General features: G+C 44.2%; 1 protein-coding gene across 8 annotated transcripts in view; it reads right to left on the bottom strand.

The window, feature by feature from the left end:
• The window catches only part of LOC309641796 (cyclic AMP-dependent transcription factor ATF-7), a 93,204-nt gene that overhangs the window by 1,678 nt on the left and 71,231 nt on the right, over positions 1-20,295 (bottom strand). For 5 of the 8 annotated variants that reach the window (XM_082422315.1, XM_082422310.1, XM_082422311.1 and 2 more), the window contains 8 exons: positions 19,608-19,748; positions 17,893-18,050; positions 16,761-16,860; positions 16,117-16,230; positions 15,378-15,530; positions 12,330-12,527; positions 10,662-10,770; positions 1,897-7,222 (listed from right to left, as the gene is read on the bottom strand). In XM_082422315.1, coding sequence (XP_082278441.1) covers positions 7,005-7,222; positions 10,662-10,770; positions 12,330-12,527; positions 15,378-15,530; positions 16,117-16,230; positions 16,761-16,860; positions 17,893-18,050; positions 19,608-19,748 — 1,191 coding nt within the window. In that variant the 3' untranslated portion in view covers positions 1,897-7,004. Of the gene's footprint in view, positions 1-1,896; positions 7,223-10,661; positions 10,771-12,329; positions 12,528-15,377; positions 15,531-16,116; positions 16,231-16,760; positions 16,861-17,892; positions 18,051-19,607; positions 19,749-20,295 lie in introns of those variants that run through there. The other 3 variants (XR_014252765.1, XM_082422314.1, XM_082422316.1) reach the window with 3 other exon arrangements.

Genomic DNA, 20,295 nt, shown 5'->3' with positions numbered 1-20,295 from the left:
TCAGCACAGGACCTGGCATAGAGCAGGCTTCCTCACAACGTTAGCTGTGATTATCCTGGGTCCTGGGGAACTTGCCATCTCCTCAGACAGTCCAGACAGAATCATCCTTGCAAGGATCTGGCTTTCATCTCCCTGTGGCCTCCACCAGGGGTCCTGGTTTCCCTCACTCTCAGAGAACACCTCTCATCTCTCATGTTACAAGCCTTTCCCATGTTTGAGGACAGATTTCATTCTTCCTTCATTCTTTCTTTCGTCTTTCTTTGTTCAAGGGGAAGCGTTCCCCCTTCTTTAAAGCGAGGCATCTAGAAACCAACTTATACTTAGGATAGGTAGATTAGATCAGATTTTGATACTTCTATCAATGCAGCCTAAGCTAGGGTGAACCTTTTTGTAAGCTTTGTCTCACCGCTGGTCCCAAGCACAGAACCTGACATTCATCATCATTACATCTTGTAGTTTCACCACTTCTTAAATGGGAGCATCAAGTCCATGAGGAGATGGTTCTTCTGTGGGAAATGGATCCTGCGCCATATCGAGGTCCTTGTCCATTCTTATCTGACCAAGTTCAGAGGAGCAAGGTGTGAGGGTAGGTGGGGTGCTGCAGAGCGGTTCCAGGATCAGAGACATTTTAATCCAGCTCTTGCACTTCGCTGTGTGCCTTGGGCAAGTGTCTCAAGCTAAACCTCGGGTCATCATCAGTATCATGAGGTAACTGCTCCTGTTATCAAGAGGTTCTGTGAACAGTAAATAACTTGATGAATGCAAAGCATCTAGCACTCCACCTAGCACATAGCAGGCACACGATAAATGTTTACCCTCTGTTACTTCTCTGATCGCCAGTTACGAGTGGATCTGAGCTGAGGCTGCATTCAGAAAGGGGCTGGTCTAGCTGCTTCCTGTGTCCTGGATGGAGGTGATGGGTCTCTCCTTTGGCTAGAAGTTGGAATGGGTTAATTCTTTTAACTTGGGAAACTGTCCTCCCTTCAGTCTCATCCCCACCTCCAAAATCTCTCAATCTTGGTTTTGGTATTTGGCTTTCAGCAACTTCCTTTACTGTTCTCTGGACTCTCATGTGCTTCTGACCACAATGAAGACCACCACTGCCTTTCCCGCTCCCCAGAGGAGACTGGAGCTCCCTGTTTGTGTCAATTGTACCAAACACCAGCCACAAACAAACAGCATGTAAATCTCCTCTCTCCTATTGGAAACCACTCAGAGGTACCCGGCTATCTCCTGGTCAAGTTCTTTAGCCTGGTAACCCTCCTCACTTGTGGTATCAAGAAATACACAGATGCAAGAAATCAGAAGTGACTGCCCCACACCTCCCCATAGTTCCTGAGCACTACCTGTTTTTCTTGTAAACTATCTTGCCTGTTTCTAAATAAACTCCGCCTCTCATTTCCAGACTCCCCTCCTCCCCACACACATAGAACTCATAGAATCATAGAGCACTTCTCCTTCTGTCTGCGTCTAAGTGCACTCCCCAGGCATGCTGGAAACTTCTTGAAGGTAGGGCTTATTATTTTTTAATTGCGGGCGTAGGGGACATAACACCGAAAGGTTAAGAGGCCACTTGCCTTCCACCGCCCTCCGAGCCCCATCCATGCAAAGCACACAAGTTCTCTAGTGAGGGCTCCCATGATGTCAAGGGTCCTTGTCCCTAAGGGCAGTGCACAGATCTGAGCCTTCTGTTGTGTTACGTAATTTATACAAACCACCCACCTCCCCTAGGCTGTGTCTTCCCCTGCATAAAAAGGAGGGATAAGAATGCCAGCTGTTTCTGTCCTAAGAAATTGGAGAGTGAAGATCGCAGACATGAAAGCCCAATGAATTCCCAGAAAGAATGGACAATGGGACTTGCAGATCAGGGTACTGAAACATCAGACGGAACAGTGCTTCTCTTGATAGTTTAATGTTATATTTGCAGCATAAATAAGGCACAATATATGTCAGGGCAAGGGAGGGAGGAGAAGGCATGGCTGGGGGATAACTGCTATGTGGCAAGGGGGAAGGAGGAGGGACGGTCAGGGAGAATAGAGCGAAGCCTCTGCCTCAGCCCCGTCCCAGGAGACTGTGAGAGCCTGCTCACAGGGATCATGCTGAAGTGCGTGGAGGGAAAGGGAGAAGACAGCTTCATAACAAAACAGCCTGTAGCACTGCATCCTCCCACCTGTCAAAGTCCACCACTGGGGACTGGGGAAACCCAGACCCAGAGTCAAGTTCCTTGATGACATGGAGAGGTGTTGCTACATGTCAAGATATACAGATGAACAGAGATATAACCATAGGTACACACAGCTTTTCAACAGATACCATGTCAGGAGGCTGTAGCCTCCACTGTTGGGGCTGAAGGCTCATCTCCCTGCCTGAAAGGTGTGTGTTGGGGGCGGGGTGAGTGGGAGAACAGGACAGCCGGTCCTTCCTGTAACAAAGAACATGGAGTGACCAGTCTGCAAGGGCATATGGGACAACTCCTGTCCAGACCCACGCAGGACAGGTTTTAGGAGTAAGCAGAGGAAGACAAACCTAGATTTTGAGATGAGTGACGTTGTTGTTGTTTTAATGGGAGTGGAGGGAGGGACTGGAGGAAATGGAAAAACATGCTAGTGCTAAGGCAGAAGATGGTACTTAAAATATCCTTGATACCCTGTAAGAATTTCCCAGCTTGCCCCTAAGGCAATGGTTCTCAAACTTTAGAGTGTGTTAGAATCACCCTGAGTGCTTGTTAGAGCCCATCCCCAGAGTTTCTGATTCAGTATGTCTGGGATGGGGCCTGAATGTGCATTTCTAACAAGTTACCAGATGATGGTCCTGCTGGTCCTGGACTACATTCTGAGAACCACTGTCCTAAAGGAAAGTCAATGAAACTAGTGCTCAAAGCCATTTCTTACAGCTAAATCCTCACTCACCAGTAGTTAATGCTGATGAGATAGCTCTGTGCTACCAGCCCCCATTAAAAAGAGAAACCCTAGCAGCTACAATACAAACCTGCACCTACAAAGGATGTAAGCTGCCTTAAGCTGCCCTACTCTCCCCAGCCTTTTCTCATTCCAGGGAAGAACCTTACCCCAAAGAGACACGAATGAACTGGCATGGAGGGTGGGAATGTTGGCTAGCAACCACCTACACTCATCCCTGCTGGGTCACCACCCTGGGATGGTGAGGATTTATGTCTGTGTGCACCTGCATGTGTGCAAACAGAAACAGAAATCAGTCTGTACTATGAAGGGAATGATTAGGGTTGCGGGAGGCTGAAGGAGGATGGGGGGCCTCTAATCTGCCTTAGGATCCTCACCTGTCCTGCTCTTCCCTCCGCCCCAGTCAAACAAAAGTCTAAAGAAAGCAGAAAGAGCATATCAACAAAGGCATATGTGATACAGCTAGGAGGACTGGATTCTAAACAGACTGGTTATGACATAAAAAAAAAAAAAAAAAAGTACATTTCCTTCCTGTGTATACAATGTACAATATTAATGAAAAATAATGATTTGGGGATGGGAAGGAAAGAAGAGGGGACTTTGTGGGGAAGAGCTGTCTTAGGGCTAGCACCTTTAAAGGAGCCTCTCAGTGTGAGCAAACGGCGGGGGGGGACTTAGGAACCAGAGGAGGAATATTTTGGTGTCTACTTGGTGGTTCAGGCTGTAGATGGGGCGTGGTTACAGTTAAGCACCCTGTCTACCAGGATGGGTGGTGCTGGAGGGCAGTAAGTCGGCAAAGGAACTGGAACAACGGAACAGGCACAGGGAAGGCAGCAAAATGAGGTTCAGTTAGGCCATCTCCTCTTTTACTGCCACCCAGAGTGTATACAGTCTAGGACTTAGGGCCAAGGAGAGGAGCAGAGGCCAAAGGAAGCCAGATTTGGGTGTACGACCAACAGGGAAAGATGAAGTAAAGGAGGTTGTACTCTTTCTAGTCCTTCCTAATAGCGTGGGAGGCTTTCTCAGACTTTTCAACTCTCAGCAAGCTTTCTTTTAAGACAATGGGGCATTAAGTCTGTGGACCAGAAGACCTGGTTCTGGCCCCTTTCTCTATGGCCTTGGGTCTCTAGCTGCTGTGTCCTTGGAGTGAAGTGGGAGGCCTGAGTCCTGTGCTCACTTAGAAGAGTCCTAAGGCATCCACATTCCCAGTCCCTTTTACAAAGTGTCTTCCCTTAGGCCCCTAGAAAGGCCATGTTCCTTAAAAAGAGCTAAGTGACACCCTCCATGATGTTTGTTCTGGTCCAAAGGAGTCTGGAGAGCAAGGAGCAGGGCAGAGTGGCCACACAGCTGGCTGCAATAACAGGGTAAATGTCATTCCCTTTGACTATAGGAGAGACTTCAGGGCAAGCAATCGCTCTCCCTTCTTAGTGAGACCAAGGACCAACTAAAGAGCTGTCTGGGGTTGGGGAGGTCCTGTCGTGTTCCTTCCTCATTTCACTGCTGCTTTACTACTAAGGTTCTGCCAATGCCTCTCAGGTTCCCAATACTAACTTCCCACTGATGAAAATGAAATAAGGACTCAAGAGAATTAGACATGGGGATTAAGAAACTAAATAAGACCCTCTACATAAATTAGCCATCCTACACAGGGACAGACTGGCAGGACTCAAACTTCCTCCATGGCCAAGCAGTGAGGCAGGGCATGTGTGCAGCGACGAACTGATTCTTAACTTGAAAAACACATGACTGAAGGGGGCAGAAAAACAGTCAAGGGTCTTATGAAGGCTCCTTAGGAGCCATAAACGCAGTCAAGCTTTAGGGCAAGGCTACAAGTGGGAAATAAAGATAACAAAAAATGAAACACCACTAAGGCAGGAGAAAATCCCAGGGAGCAGCCATCTAAAGGAAAAGTCCTGAGCACAAGTTATGGCTGTGAAGTTTTAAAGGCAAGTGGAGTCCCTGGAGGTGGTAACCTGCATCCTGACCATCTGCCGTGCCATTTGCTAGTCTGAGTCACCTCAGGGGCTGTTCCTGTTGGGTCCTGGGTGGGGGAGGATGAGAAAACCATGTTTTCTCTCCTTTCTCTTCACCAGGTGTGGCTTCTTCAACACCAGCTCTGAAAAGCAGGAGGGGAAATTAAAAACAAATGCAGTAGAACATGCCCTCTGACTGGCTCACCAATTTATCAGTCTGAGGAGATGGGAATCTTGTAGCTTAGAACATTTCCTCATTCCTCTATGATAGCCAATTTTGGAAGATAAAATAAGGAAGCTGGCAGTTACTTTGTATGCATGTATAAGATGGAGGTAGGAGAGAGAGAGAAAAGGACATTATTGGCTTGGGCAGATGGCAGAAAGTGGCTCTGGGACAATTGGAAGGGCTTCATACTGAAGGGCTATTAAAGCTGACCTATCTATCCACAGGCCTCTGGCTTTGGACTGCTTCCTATGGCCTTGGTAGAAATTGCATAGTTCAGAGCCAAAGGAAGATGAGGAGTCTGAATGGGGAAGAAAGAGGGACAAGAGGGATGAATTTCCCCCCTGCAACACAACTTTTCAAAGTAAGAATGGCTGAGAGCAACAGTCACCAATTTCCCAGGCAGGTCAGACTCTTCAACAAGCAGGGCTCTTCTGCTGATATCAGTGCTCCACCTCCCCTTCCCGTGCCTCCCCCAATCCTAACTTATACTCAAGAAAACCCACTCAGGACCTCGGCTATGATGCCTCAGGGTCCTGGGGCGTAGACTATGGAGAAGCATTGCATCCAGGGGGCAGAGAGAAGAAAAGAGCTAAAGAAACGCTACAGAACCAGAGACCTAGTGGCTAGGCTTGGAGCCTAGTGAAAGAGAGCGAAGGTAGATCCAGTGAGGACCAGTTGTGAATATCAGACCCTCACCCAGAAAAGAAGACAGATGTGTGAGACTGAGAGATGGGGGGCGAGGGGAGGTGAGGGAGCACAAGGGTCCCCTACATGACAGCTTCCAGAGGGCTGCATCAGAACTAATTATAGGAGAGAAACAGAGGCAGGAATGCAGGCAGGGGGACGAAGAGGGAGAGGCAGGAGTGGAAAGATGACCAAAAGCAATATGTATGCTTTGGCCAGTAAACTCTTGTAAAACATAAAAGAATCCATCTAGTAACTTGATGGAACAAGCTTTAAACTACATTGTTCCTGCCTGTCCTGATGATTAGAACTGAAGGAGGATGGAGTCGGGGATGGGAAGGGAACCAGCCAGTCAGATCCTGGGCTCTTTCCCTTTTCACTACCAAGCAGTATCTAATAAGGCCACAAGATGAGGTTGCCAAGGCTTAGTGGGAGGTGGAAAAGACCCCACCACTAGACTGGGAAAACTCAAGACATAAAATGAGGTACCCAAATAGCTCTGGAAATAAATGAGAAAGGACTAGACCGTTTGAGGTTTCATTTCTCTGTTTTTGTTTTGGTGGCAAGTAGGGAGAAGGACTAAAGTTTATGGAAGAGCTGGGAAATACTGCTACTTCATACATCAAAGGTAACCTTACATTCTCCATAAGTGAATGTTTTAACTAGAATTTACCGAGGGGAAAAAGGGATAAATAAGCAGCTACTGGGAGACAAAGTCCTGAGTCCATGGGGTGGCTAGGGATGGGTCAGCCATTGATATGCCATCAACTCTAGCCTCCCTCTACGTAGCAGGAAGTGGCATGCTGCTAAGAATCAAGAAGGTAATAGCCATGGCTTGGTGGAAAGAGAGGGAACTGAGAAACCGAAACCTAGAAGTACAAGGGTTAGTGTTAAAAGAGACAGGTACACGTGCATGGGCAGGGATGATTGTTCGGACCATTGGGAAAGGTCTTTGGCTGTGGGTACATCAGAAACTTCCCCCTTGGGGTATGATCTATGTGGCTCTGGGGCTGGGAGGCTCCTAGTACAGGTGTCAACGTAAATGACCATGTGAGAAAAGCCCCACATCTGACCATTACTCACAACACACAATTTCCTCCCCATATTGCCGTGTCCAAGGCAGATGGGAGAGGATAAGATGACATCTCTCTTGGCTCTCGGGCGGGCGAGCTCTGGCTGGGGACCTCTCCACCAGGGGAGGCATCATCTGCCCGCAGACTGAGACTGTGGGGTCATGATCACATGCGACTGTATGGGCATGCTCAGTTCTGTCCTTTGGCTGGCCATCTGAGTGAGGACTGAGGTGGCCACAGCTTCAGCTGCAGAGCGAACGCTGAGGCCATTGCTCGGGGCTGTTGCTGAGCTGTGCTGAATCACAGGGGCTGGAGAACCCGTTGGCTCTGAGCTTTCCTTGGGGCTTTCTGCCAGGAAGGAGGGCAAAAAGCAGAGAGCAAGTGGTTAGAAAACAGAATGGGGAAACAGGCAGAACTACCTTTTGCCATAATTCTAAAGGAGCCCAAAGGAAAATGAAGCCCATGTTTTTAGGGGGGAAAACTTCCCAGAATCTTGGCTTCTAAGCCATAAATGGGCTCGGAAACTGGAAGTTCTGAGAAGAGAAGCAAGCTAGGCCAAAATTAACCTATCTATCCCAATAAAGCAAACCCCCAACATGTTAATTACACTGCCTGGCTTCTAGGTCTCTGCACAGTTCATTACCCCTATTGGAACACACTTCCTCTTATTCATGTCTTTAAAGGTGATTTAAAATAGATCTCTTTTTAGCTATCCTCTCTTACTAATGCTCACAACATTGCAATCATTCTATTATTTTTAATATTCCTTTAGCATGTAGTTGCACTACAGGTAAACCTGATAAATATCAAGCTACAATCAAATGATGTTATGAATGACCAGTCCTTGGCCAAGGTTCAGTTAACACAACCAACTACAAAGAGGTCTGTCAGACCCTCCTGACTATTAACTAGCTAGGCATTAACGATTTAACACATTTACTTTGAGTTATGCCACTCCACCTAAAGTGACAATAACTTTTATTACTAAACACAAATGTCTGAGCTGCATACAAAGGTAACTCCATGTTGCTTAACAGTCAAGGAGTTTCATTGAACATCAGATAGCCTCTCTGGCTATTTAAACACAGATGTATAGAATAAGGGCAAAATTTCAATAGTTGGTTGTATTTCTGATCTCCTGATAAATGCCTGAGTCTTCTTTCAGGATTCAAATACTACCTCCTCTGTGAAGCCTTCTTTGTTACGCTCAGGAAATTAACTATTTCATCGTTTGTGCTTTCAGAGCATACATTCATTTATTCGTCAAATATTTAATGAGTATTGCCCGTGTGCCAGGCATTAGGGTATATAAAGAATAGACAGACTCCTTGTCCTCAGGAAGTTCCCAGTCTAGGGGCTCTTTGGGATATCTGTGCTTACCTTACCCATGGGTTGACATGTTTATCTCCTCATAACCCTATGAGTCTCTCAGAGATAAGAGAGTGTCTCATTTGTCTTATGTCAGGTACCTATCACTATGTCCATACCACACAGTAGGAACTAAATACATCTTTGCTGTAACAAATAAGTAATTTCAAAGATTGACTATCTGTCAGAGTTCTTGTAGGGACTGAATAGAAACCTTACTGTATATAGACTTCATACTGATAAATACTCAGTCCTTGTCATCCTTAGCCCATCAAAAGGATTGAAATAGTTGATCACTAAACTTCCTGAAACACTTTCTTATCTTGGCTTACAGAACACCACACTCAGCTACTCAGCTGGTTTTCCTCCTACCTGCTTGGCTACTCATTCTCAGTCTCTCTTGTGGGTCCCTTCTCATCTCTCTGACCTCTAAATATTGGAGTACCCAGGGCTCAGTCCTGGAACTTCTCTTTTTCTACCTATGTGCTCTCTTTGACAATAACATTTCATCCAGTTTCATGGCTTTAAAAACTATCCATATTCTGCTGACTCCCAAAGTTGTACCTTCAGCCTTTCCTCTGAACTGCAGACCCATACAACCAGCTGCCTGCTTGACAGCTCCACCTGCAAGCCTAAGAGGCTTCCAAACCTGAGCTCCCGATATACCACCCAATCCATTTCTTCCTACACTTTCCCCTATCTCAATCAATGGCATCTCCGTTCCTGCAGTCGCTCAGGCCAAAACCTTTGGTGCAATTTTTGATTCTTCTTTTTCGTCACATATACTGCCCCATCTGGCCATCATCAAACCTCGTCACTCTAACTTCGAAATATATCCTGAATTAAATCCCTTCTCACCACTTTCACTACCGCCATCCAGTCCAAGGCTCCATCACCTCTTGCTCATATGACTGTGATAGCCGCCCCCCCCCCCTCCAGTGGACTGCCTGCTTCTGCCCATGCATTCCTCACTCTCTAACAGAGTGACCCTGTTAAAAGTAAGTCAGATCAGCCATGTCACTAGTCTACTGAAAACAACCCTCTAATGATCCCCAAAGTAGAGTAAAAGCTAAGGTCCTCACTATGACCAATGAGGCCCTAAAGGAAAATGCTTCCATTACCTCCCCTACCTCATCTCCAGATAGTCTCCATTCCCCATTCTCTCCAATCCAGCCACACTAGCCTCCTTGGTGTTCCTAAAATGTGCCAGACACGCTCCCACTTTGGGTCTTTGCATTTGCTGTTCCTTTTGCTTGCAGTACTTTTCTCCCATATTAATGCATGGCTAGCTCCCTCACTTCCTTAAGGTCTTCAGTCAAAAGACACCTCATCTAAAATTTCAACCCTGCTGCTAACATTTCATATTCCTCTTTCTTGTTTTATTTTTGTCTTCCAAGCATTTATTCTTATCTAACATACTGTATATATTGTACCTATTTATCTAGTTTATTGTCTGTCTCACCTACTAAAATATAAGCCCCTCACGGGCAGGGACTTTAATCTAATCTATTTGGTTCCCTATTATGTCCTCAGCATGTAAAACAGTGCCTGGCACAGAACAGGCTCAATCAATATCTGCCTAATGAATGCATGTACCCTGAAGTACACAGTAAAATTAAAATTTAAATAGAGATGTTTAAAATTGGTGATGTGGTTACTCTTTTCCTATGGGAACACATCTCTGAAATGATAAAGACATTAGTGGAAAAATAATTCAATATATCAAAATTTGATAGCCAACATTTCTATGAATTTATTTAATTTGTAAAGGAAAATGATTTATTAGCTTTTACTGTCCATAAGCAAATTATTCACAGTAATTTTAATTTCAGGATTGTGCTTATCCTGAGCATGACTCTGTGACCAGCTCTTCCTAGCACTATATTATTTGTGCTCACAGATTACAAACTGAAACCAACATTAGCCCATCATTAGAAAGATAAAATGTACCACCAAATCTCAATGCTTAACAAACCCCAATGTATCATCTGCTGTTATATCCTCTTGAGGCCAAGACAGTGGCTTTGGAATAAGAAGAGCTGGATGTGAATCTTGGCTCTGCCAATTCACCAACTGTGTAACTTCAGGTAAGTGACTAATCTGAGTGCAGTTTTCTCGTGTGTAAACGCAGGTAATATCTATTTCATGAGAGAACTGGGAAGATGGTTGAGTGCCTCACACAAAGTAGGTACCCAATACATATTGCTACCCTTTTTCTCTAACTACAATAGATAATTAGGATAACTATATTGTTCTCAAAAATTTTTTTGATAAGACTGGTTGTTCCACAAAGGCTGTTCACTCATCAATCTGGGCCCCCCAGAACATTCAGAATGGGGTTATAAAATTATAGAGTTGAGACACTCATTACATGCAGTGTACTGACTGACTGACCTTGCTTAGGTTGTGAGCCACTCACCTAAGTAGCCTTGGGTCTTTTTCTGTAGTGCTGTGACTGGGCAGTCTTTATGAGCTAACAGCAGCTGTTTCAATTGAGCCACCTCATTGCGTAGTAATGTGACTTCATTCTGAGGAGGGAGGGAAGAAAAGAATATGAAGAAAATTTATGCTCCACTCTGGAACCCCCCATAGCTATGCCCAAAGTGAGGACAGAATGCTGTCTGGATTTTCTCCCTCAAATCTGGGAAAGATCCAGCAAGGCTTCAGACGGCCCAGGGCCAATACAGCCACGAATTCAATGACAGGAGCTGCTTACAGTGATAGTAGGGATTTTAAATAGAAAAATTAGTCCTATTTAGGATAAATATGATTACACCAAAATTAATAATGCATATGTCCTTTGATTAAGAAAGCTAACTTCCAGGAATCTATTTAACAGAGCTATCTACTCAAGTGCATACAATGTACACTGCAGCACTGCTGTTCTGGCAAAAAATTAGAAACATTATAAATATCCATACCTTATAACATAACTTACACTATAGAATGCTACACTGTACAGCTATTTACAAACATGAGGTAGGTCCTCTGTATACATGGCTAGATCTCCAGGAGATACTGTTTTATGTTACAACAGACAGTCCCTCCCTGACTCCCCCACAAAAGCTATAAATGAAAAAAATATTAGAAATACATACATGTCTGGTAGGTACACGCCAAACTTATCTACAAGGAAGAGAATGAGACTAGGAAAGACATGTTGAAGAGAGACTTTATTTTTAATCTGTACCTCTGTGTGTGTATGTATGTGTATATTATATATATGTTATATAAATATATTACCTTTGTAATGGAATATCTTAATAAATAATCAGAAGAAGGGAAAATAATGTTCAAGAAAATATCTGGGGACTTCCCTGGTGGTTCAGTGGTTAAGAATCCACCTGCCAATGCAGGGGACACGGGTTCAAGCCCTGGTCCGGGAAGATCCCACATGCCGCGTGGGAAGATCCCACATGCCGTGGAGCAACTAAGCCCGTGCACCACAATTACTGAGCCCACACTCTAGAGCCCGCGAGCCACGACTACTGAGCCCGCATTCTGCAACTACTAAAGCCTGTGCGCCTAGAGCCCATGCTCTGCAACAAGAGAAGCCACTGCAATGAGAAGCCCACGCACGAGGAAGAGTAGCTCCCGCTCGCCGCAACTAGACAAAGCCCCGCGCGCAGCAAAGAAGACCCAGCACAGCCAAAAATAAATAAATAAGAAAATATCTGTATTATAACCGTTCTATTTGTGTTTGCGTGGCTTTTTCTTTCTTTTATTAAGCTGCGTTACCTGGGCAAATACTTTCCCTTTGGGTGTTCCACTACCCCTGTCAGATTCTACTGATGGCTTAAAAAGAGCACCCGGGGGCCTTAATCTAATGCCCTTCATCCAACCTGGTCTATGGGTGACTCATTCTAGTAGCAGATCTGGGAGTAGTGGTGAGTGTCCTTTCCAGTCCCCGGGGAAGAGGTTTCAACTCTGACTGTTAAGACATTCTTTCTGCATTCTCCCTGGCATATGTTCTGGATCTGTCTTAATTTAAAGAATTATCGTCTTCTATTATATCGTCCCACTTTTTCCTGATTCAATCTCACTTTCCAGATTCAACAATCCTAATAATCACCCAGGACACACTCACACTCAGCTGAATGTTCTGAGACGTGAGTTCCTCAGCCTTCTTCTCTAGGGAGGACACCCACAGCTTCCGCTTTTGACGGCAGCGCGAGGCTGCGGCCCGGTTGCGCTCCAGAAAGCGCTGCCGCCGCTCATCTGGATCTTCATCCACCGTGCGCCGACGTCGCCCTCCGGTACTAGGAGTGGGTTGGGCTGGTGAGACCTGTTGCCCAGAAGGAAGAGGAGTTACTTGAAGGGAATGTCAGTCCTTTCCAAACTAAACCTGACGTAAGCTCTGGCAAAGATCTGGTAAAAGTATGTACCAGTCTCTGTAACCACAGCAAGTCTCATCACTATGTCCCTTAGCTTCTCTTCTGTAGTAGTTCCTCATTCTGCCTCTGTTTTCTTTCAGTCTTCTCAGTTCCATACTCTGATTATTTCTGAGACAGACAGACAAAATGAAACTAGGATCACTTTTTGTTTCTTAACAGGAAATCTTGTAGGCAGGGAAATTATAATCAAGGGAGGTGTCAGGGGAAATTTTAGGGAGACTATGGAATAAAAAATTGGAGAATCACCTATCTGGTCAAGCAATATATACAAATAACTGTGTGCTACAAGTTTCAGAAAAGGAGAAAAGATTTTAGTATCAGTGAGATATGAGCTATCATGGAGACATATGAATTAGTATATTCTTTTTTTTTTTGGGCACACCACATGGCTTGCAGGATCTCAGTTCCCTGACCAGGGATTAAACCTGGGCCACAGCAGTGAAAGCCCAGAATCCTAACCACTAGGCCGCCAGGGAACTCCCAATATATTCTTTTTATTTAAATCAGTTATTAATCATCCTCAGCAACGCCCCCCCTTCCTGCCTTGTTTGTTCTGTTTTTAAAGAGAAAAACATTTTTTAATCCCTTTACAAATTGGCGATTTAAGACTGTCTTTTGTTTTTAAACTTCAGGCTGATGTCTCTTGTCTCTAAAGCACTTTTGAATCATCTTCCTTTTCTGTTAGCTGGTATGTATTCAAAGAAGATAGACCAATTTTATAATAACGGTCAAAATTAAAATATAGAAAGGTCAACCATCTGTATAAAAGAAACTATGTAATGTGAAACAACGCCAAAAATAAATTCTTCCTGAATCTGTTGCTATTAGAGAACATCTATATTGGTAGTTCCCAAATGCCAGAGCTCATGTTAGTTGCACGAGAATAAGCATAAGCTTATAAGAAAACAGAATCTTATTCTACTTCAGGCCCAACTGAATCATGCTCTCCATTAACATAGATAATGAAGAGATCATTTTATTTATTCAGATTAATATTCTCTCTCCTAAAAGAAAAAAAGTGGAGAGGAAATTTCAAACTTATTTTAATGAGCTACAGGCCTTGGGGTCATTGCTTCTCACTGTACTAAGGGAAGTTTACACAAATTCTCCTGTGATTTTCAATTTCCTCTTTGTCCTGAGCTCACTGGAGCACATGTAAAGATTGGCGCTTGAGGAGGAGAATGGGGAAAAGGAAATGATGGGTTCCTATTCTCTCATAGGCAACTCAACGAGACGTGCAGGGAATGCAGGTAAAAGAACAGACCAAGAGAAAGACAGGAAGACTAAGAAGGAAAGGAATTAGTGGTAACTAAAAAATAAGTCATGTCATTTCCTCAAGAGGGGAAGCAGTACAACTTGGGCAAGGGGGCTACTGCTTTACCATTTCCAGAAGGGACTGGCATTAGAAGGGGTTACAGGAGGGTGGGCAGGCTTAGCTTCCAACAAGAAAACTCAGATGAGAGCTTTTGTTGTTGGCCAAGCTTTAAGGCAGCATATGGTCATTAAATGTTAGGACATGTGGTGGTAACTGATAAAGCAGGTGGTGACATCAGGAAAAGGGGATGGGCAAAAGATGTAACTCTAGAAACTGATCTCAGGTTGTTGTCACCTAACCAGTACAGACAATATGAAAACTGAGGCCTATTCAGTTTTCAAAGAATATTAGTAAAACTGAGGCCTCCTTGAAAAAAAGAGTTGGGCTTCTAAATGGGATCCCTCTGGCTTTTTTAAGACTTTAATTTCTCCTGATAAAAAGACATTCAATTGTTAAGGAAAAAGTGTTTTTTGGGGGTGTGTATTTGTTTACTGAGCCATCTTAATACTGTGATATCACATTTTATTCATTTTATTAATACCGTTTTTCTTTTTTCTTTTTTTTTTTGGCTGTGTTGGGTCTTCATTGCTACGTGCAGGCTTTCTTTAGTTGTGGCGAGCGGGGGCTACTCTTCGTTGCGGTGTGTGGGCTTCTCATTGCGGTGGCTTCTTTGTTGCGGAGCACGGGCTATAGGCGTGCGGGCTTCAGCAGTTGTGGCACGTGGGCCCTAGAGTGCGTGGGCTTCAGTGGTTGCGGCACATGGGCTAAGTAGTTGCGGCACGCGGGCTCTAGGCGCACGTGCTTCAATAGTCGTGGCGTGCGGGCTCAGTAGCTGTGGCTCGTGGGCTCTAGAGCGCAGGCTCAGTAGCTGTGGTGCACAGGCTTAGTTCCTCTGCAGCATGTGGGATCTTCCTGGACCAGGGCTCGAACCCGTGTCCCCTGCATTGGCAGGTGGATTCTTAACCACTGCATCACCAGGGAAGTCCCTAATATATTGTTATTATCTGATTTTTGCTATAAATCTAATCAGGTAAGTTTTTTTAGGCGGGTGGGGGGTAAGACCTAAGATAGGGGAAGCCTCCTTTGATGTACAAAGTGGTTTGAAGTGAGGTTCTGTCACATTTTAGAGGGTTCTGCAGATACAGCATTCACATATAGAAATAACCAAAAAGCAGAAAACAAAAACTGAGACCTCCTCTGTGACAGTTCTGCATTATCCAGTCTGTTTGCATTTGGTACAACCCAAGGATGGATAAAGAATAGTGCATTTTGCTACTTTCAAACTGTCAACAAGAACCAAAGTGCAGGTAGATGCCCAGAATGCTGAAATCCACTCTTCTTTCATTTTCTTGCTCCTTGAAAAACAGATATGACTTAAAGAGTAATGGTGACATAGCTGGTTCCCCCATCCAAGGGTCTAACTGACCTGTGGCTGGGCAGGGGATGGGGCGTCAGGGTGCTGGATGAGGATCTGGCTTTGCTCTGGACGGGCTGTCACCATGGTGCTGGCAGTCCCCACCACCATTCCACAGCCACCATTGATTGAGGAGACTTGGTGGGTTAGGGTAGCTTTTAGTCTCTGTAGGAAAAGATAAGAAAAAATAGCTTGTCAAGGGTGAGATTCTATCAAGGGTGAGAAGAGTGGGCTTAGATTTTATTACTGATGTTACAGACAACTAAAATTCCCACACTGGTTTTCCCTTAACAGAGGGATTAAAAGAAAATGACAGAGAGAGAGAATGTGCACATGATCCCTAAAATACCTACTCTGTCCCCTCACTATCATCCTGGGCACAGTTGGAGGGCGGGGGTTGCTGAAGCTATAGAGTCCAGATGAAAGCTCTCTCCTGGAACCTGGCCAGGGGCTGGTTATTACGCAGTTATTCACCTCCTGGCCAGCTCTCCTGCCCACTCATCCACCCCTCCATCTGTCACCCTGGAACTGAAACAGCTAGAGTTCCACTCCAAACAATCTGTGCTGCTTCTTTTCACTGCCATGGTCTATGTACCAGGCTCTAAAGGTGGAAGAGAAGAGATAGGAGTCATGAATCAGGGTCTTTTCTTCTCCAGACGCCACAACTGGGTGGGTCTTTAGCTCTACAAGCCCCAGAAGATACCACTTCTTTCAGAAGGGTCAGCATTGCCCCAGGCTGGGATGTACTCACCATCTTGGCTTCTGATGGCATAGGGTGGCCAGAGGGAGAAATGGAACCACTGCTGTTAACTGGTGGGCCAGGGATACCAGGAATGTTGGGCACCATAGACACAGGTCTGGCCAGCTGGATCGAGAGAAGGAAGAAAAACCAGAAGGGAACATAATGCTATTAGTGGGGCAACAGCTTCCCCAAATGAAGTGCTTTTGAGATTGGCACATTAGGGCCTGTTCTATGCAACCTGCCCATAGGGCATGCAGAAACAGCCTGGGAAATACCATCCCCCATGGAGCACCACAGGATAGGGGATCTAATCCTTCAGTGCTATGACAATTTCTATGGGAAAGGCTGAGGCTGTATCTTGAGGAAAGTGGTGGGCAATTTGTGAGGTACTTAGTGCCAAGTGAAATCAACCAATCAGCAGGCTGGCAAAATCAATTCTTAGACCAGGAGCCAATTGTCCAGATGAGCCTTTGTTTACTGTTCCATAGTGCTGGATTGGCAGAGGTTAGTGAAGAGTATGGCAGGCTGCCATGTTCAACTAGTACAGACCAGAGCCCACGTTTCCCTGGGGCTCATGTGTGTTTATGAGCATTCAGGTGGAAGGGAGGGGTTAGTGTCTTGGTAGGGTTGGCTGCCCCGACTTCAGAGCTCACCGATATAACAGAAGGCATCTGTACCGGAGGCCCTGGCAGCACAGGCATGGTCTGTCCATTAGCAAGATGCATGACGAGAGGGAGGGAGCCAGTGGGAGACCTAGAGGAAATACGAAGTGAAATGCTCATAATACAGACCCTTTTGCCAATGATCCTCCTCCTATAATTACAGCAGATTTCCCAGTCTTTTCTAGTAGCGTTGTAAAATCTTGGCACCCTCATGAAGGTGGATAAAGCAGGGAATGCTACTTACCTTACCTTATAGATGGAGAGAAATCGCAAGATCTTTACACCTTGCAAATTAAATGCACCACTGAATTCAAGTGGGTGGGAAGCTAATCCTGTTAAGAGTTTAGAACAATTAAATAAGCATCCCTACCACTGGCATGTATAAATTCTGTCTTGCCTTAGGCAAGGAATACTTCGACCAAAGCTGCCATTTTGCAAAGCTGAATTATGTCATATGATAGCCAAATCTGAGTAAGTTCCTCCTGTTCCTTTCCACGTTTTGCTCTACTCTGTCTAAGAAAGAAGCCATCCGTTTGTATTTTTCTTAGTGGGTCTAGAGAACAATAAACTTTAAGAGGCTGAAGCCTGACAACAACCTCTTAACCCATGGGTACCTGGGGACAGGATCTTAAGTCATCCCATTAGGAAATCTGTATGGGCCATGCTGGGAGTGAAGACAAAAGTAGGAATAGCAAAGACCAAGAACCCTAACTGGGACTGAGGGGAACAATCAGACTTAAAAAAGATGACTTAATGGGTTTCAGCGCCTCATTCAGTAGTGCCTCCACAAACATCCATATGATTGAGGCCAAGAACTAAAAATATACTTCCCTGTGTGACCTCCACCACTATAATGAACTTCCTAAAGTTCTAAGGATTCTTCTTTTAGACCGAAGAAGTATTAAACCTCCAAATTAAGGCAGTACACCCCCAAATAAATTCTTGCTTGTCTACTAAAAAGGTAAAGAAGATTCCGTTTATGGGGTGAAAAATTTATGTTGAGAGACAATATCAGTGACTTGTTTTCCTTGAGTATTCAGAAACAGTCTCTATTTAATCAAATAATTTCACACAGAGGAATGACATTCAGGCTTCACTGTTTCTCCCTGCTCTCTTTACTCACCCCAGTTGCCTGTTGGATGGTGGAGCCTGTGTGATGACGGAGGTTGGGGAAGGAAGGGTTGGGTGAAGTGGATCATAGCCCAAGTGGAGAGGCAGGGAGCCAGGGCGTACAATGGTAGGTGTGGGCGTAGAGATCACAACAGGCTTTGGGGCAACATCCTGGGGAGAAGACACCAACAGATTACAAAATGCTTTAAGGGACTGCTTATACGGAAATACATAGCTGGTAAAATCTAGTATAAATTTATTGGAAAGAGCACTTGGACTACTCATGTAAATCACGACCTGATTCCATCGTGACCATGGACCCATACCTCACTTACTCATTCAGTAGGAACGCTGAGTTAAGACCTTCTGGCGATCTCCCTTTCAGGGGTGATGGCTATATGAGTGAGATGACAGTTGGCAGATCACTTGAAATTTCTGTAGAAGCACTAGAGTACCATATAAATTCTAAGGAGTGTTATAATTTTTTTTGGCAGGGGACCATGCCGTGCAGCATGTGGGATCTTAGTTCCCCAACCAGGGATCTGCAGTGGAAGCGTGGAGTCTTAAACACTGGACCGCCCGGTAAGTCCCAGGAGTGTTATAATTTTTCATGATCTAGATACTCTCATTCTAAACTTGATGCTCAAGTGTCCACTGATCTCTAATGGGAAAAGACAGATATATGACTGGTGATAAGGCAACCCAATTGGTCTTAACCCAACGTCTCCTATAGACCTCTTAAAAAAAGGGCTACGGAAGTTTGAATAATGATCATATTGTGATAAAACAAACTGCTTCCCACTGTTAAGTTGTAAGGACCTTACATTGCCAGTGGCTACAGTGGCCCTGAAAACATCTCTAAACAGCCTCTAGGACCTGGCTGCTGATGAAAAGAGGAGGGAGGGTACAGTTGTAATGTTTATGGAGAGGGTAGCTTTGAGATGTTAGCGAACCAATTTTGGAGGGAGGTAAGACGAGGTACAGATGCTCTATCCACAGTGGATATTAAAGTTAATAACCACTGGTAGCACAGCAGAGACTGGAAGGAGGTATGATGGGGCTTCTGAGGTTATGATGAAATTATCAAGGTGTTGGTTACATAAGCTGTAAACTTTGTGAAAATTCAGTAAGCTGTATACTTACAATTTATGTGCTTTTCTGTATGTGTGTCATATTTCAATAAATTTATAAAAAATAATACTTCACAAAAAGTTTCCTTTAAAAAAAATAATAATCAGAATCCTGATAGATACTCCCTTTGAATCACTAGAAAACTTCCCTCTGGGAAGACTTTTTTTCTAAATTGTTTAATGTTCAATTTATGAATTATGTGATTTTTCTTTTCCACTTATCAATTGAAGTAGTACAACATACATAAAGTACGTTAATCTAAAGGATAAAATAAAACTAAATGACTTTTTATATATGTAACAAGTCTTGTTGATGGACATTTGGACTGCTTCCAGTTTTTTGACTATTACGAATACAACTGCTGTGAACTTTCTTATATACTTCTTTTGGTGGACATATGCACTAATTTCTCTTCCATACAGACTTAGAAGTGGAGTTGCTAGGTCAGAGAATAGGTGTAATTATATAAATCTTCTAAACAATTAACATTTATTTATATACAATCAATCCTCCTGTATCACACAATATTTATACAACTAACGCATCAAAACTTCATCTATCAATTAACATTTGAGATGACTCTTGGTAGAGTTTTACCTTCTCCTTGAGTGGTGGGGAGCAGGGGCTAGAGGCAGGACTGTCAGGTGGGGATGAGTCTACCTCCACTGGCTCTTCTTCTTTGATTTTGATGTCTGGTGTAGAAGGCAGAGACATGTCAAGGGGCCCAGAAGCAGCCTGTTAAAAGAGAGAAATGAGCATAGTTCAACCCCATGGATTCCCTTCAAGTTAAAGCTATATCTTCCCAGTTAAAAGATGAGGGAATATACTTCTAAGAAGTTCAGTCCTTGGTCAAAGCACCAAACTGAAAGTCAAGGAAATGTGGAGCCCAGGTTTTATGTACAACTCTGGCCAAATCCTTTAACTTCTCAGGGCTTCTGTTTCCCTCCGATAAAATGAAGTTATATCTGCCTCACCATGGGTAAACACTTATAAAGATTCCGAAAGGGAAAAAAAAAAAAATTAAAATGCTTATAAAGGCCCTGAAAGTAGAAAATTTAAAAAGATGTCATTTATCCATGCAAATACTATGACTATATTATTTTTCAGGAAAGTACGATTCCTGAATCCAGTGCCTTCCTATTCCCAACCAGCTCCACTGGCTACTAGAGAGCTGTGAACAATTTTTCTGCCGATCAGAATGACTAGGTTACCCAATCACCAAAAGCAAAACAAATCAAATTGGCTATTAAAGTACTGTCAACAAGACAGGAAATATCTTTTCTGG

This window comes from Balaenoptera physalus (assembly GCF_965194825.1).
Source record: "Balaenoptera physalus genome assembly, chromosome: 13".
Lineage (NCBI taxonomy): Eukaryota > Metazoa > Chordata > Mammalia > Artiodactyla > Balaenopteridae > Balaenoptera > Balaenoptera physalus.
Note: the sequence above shows the minus strand (reverse complement) of the source record. Positions and strands in the feature narration are given on the sequence as shown.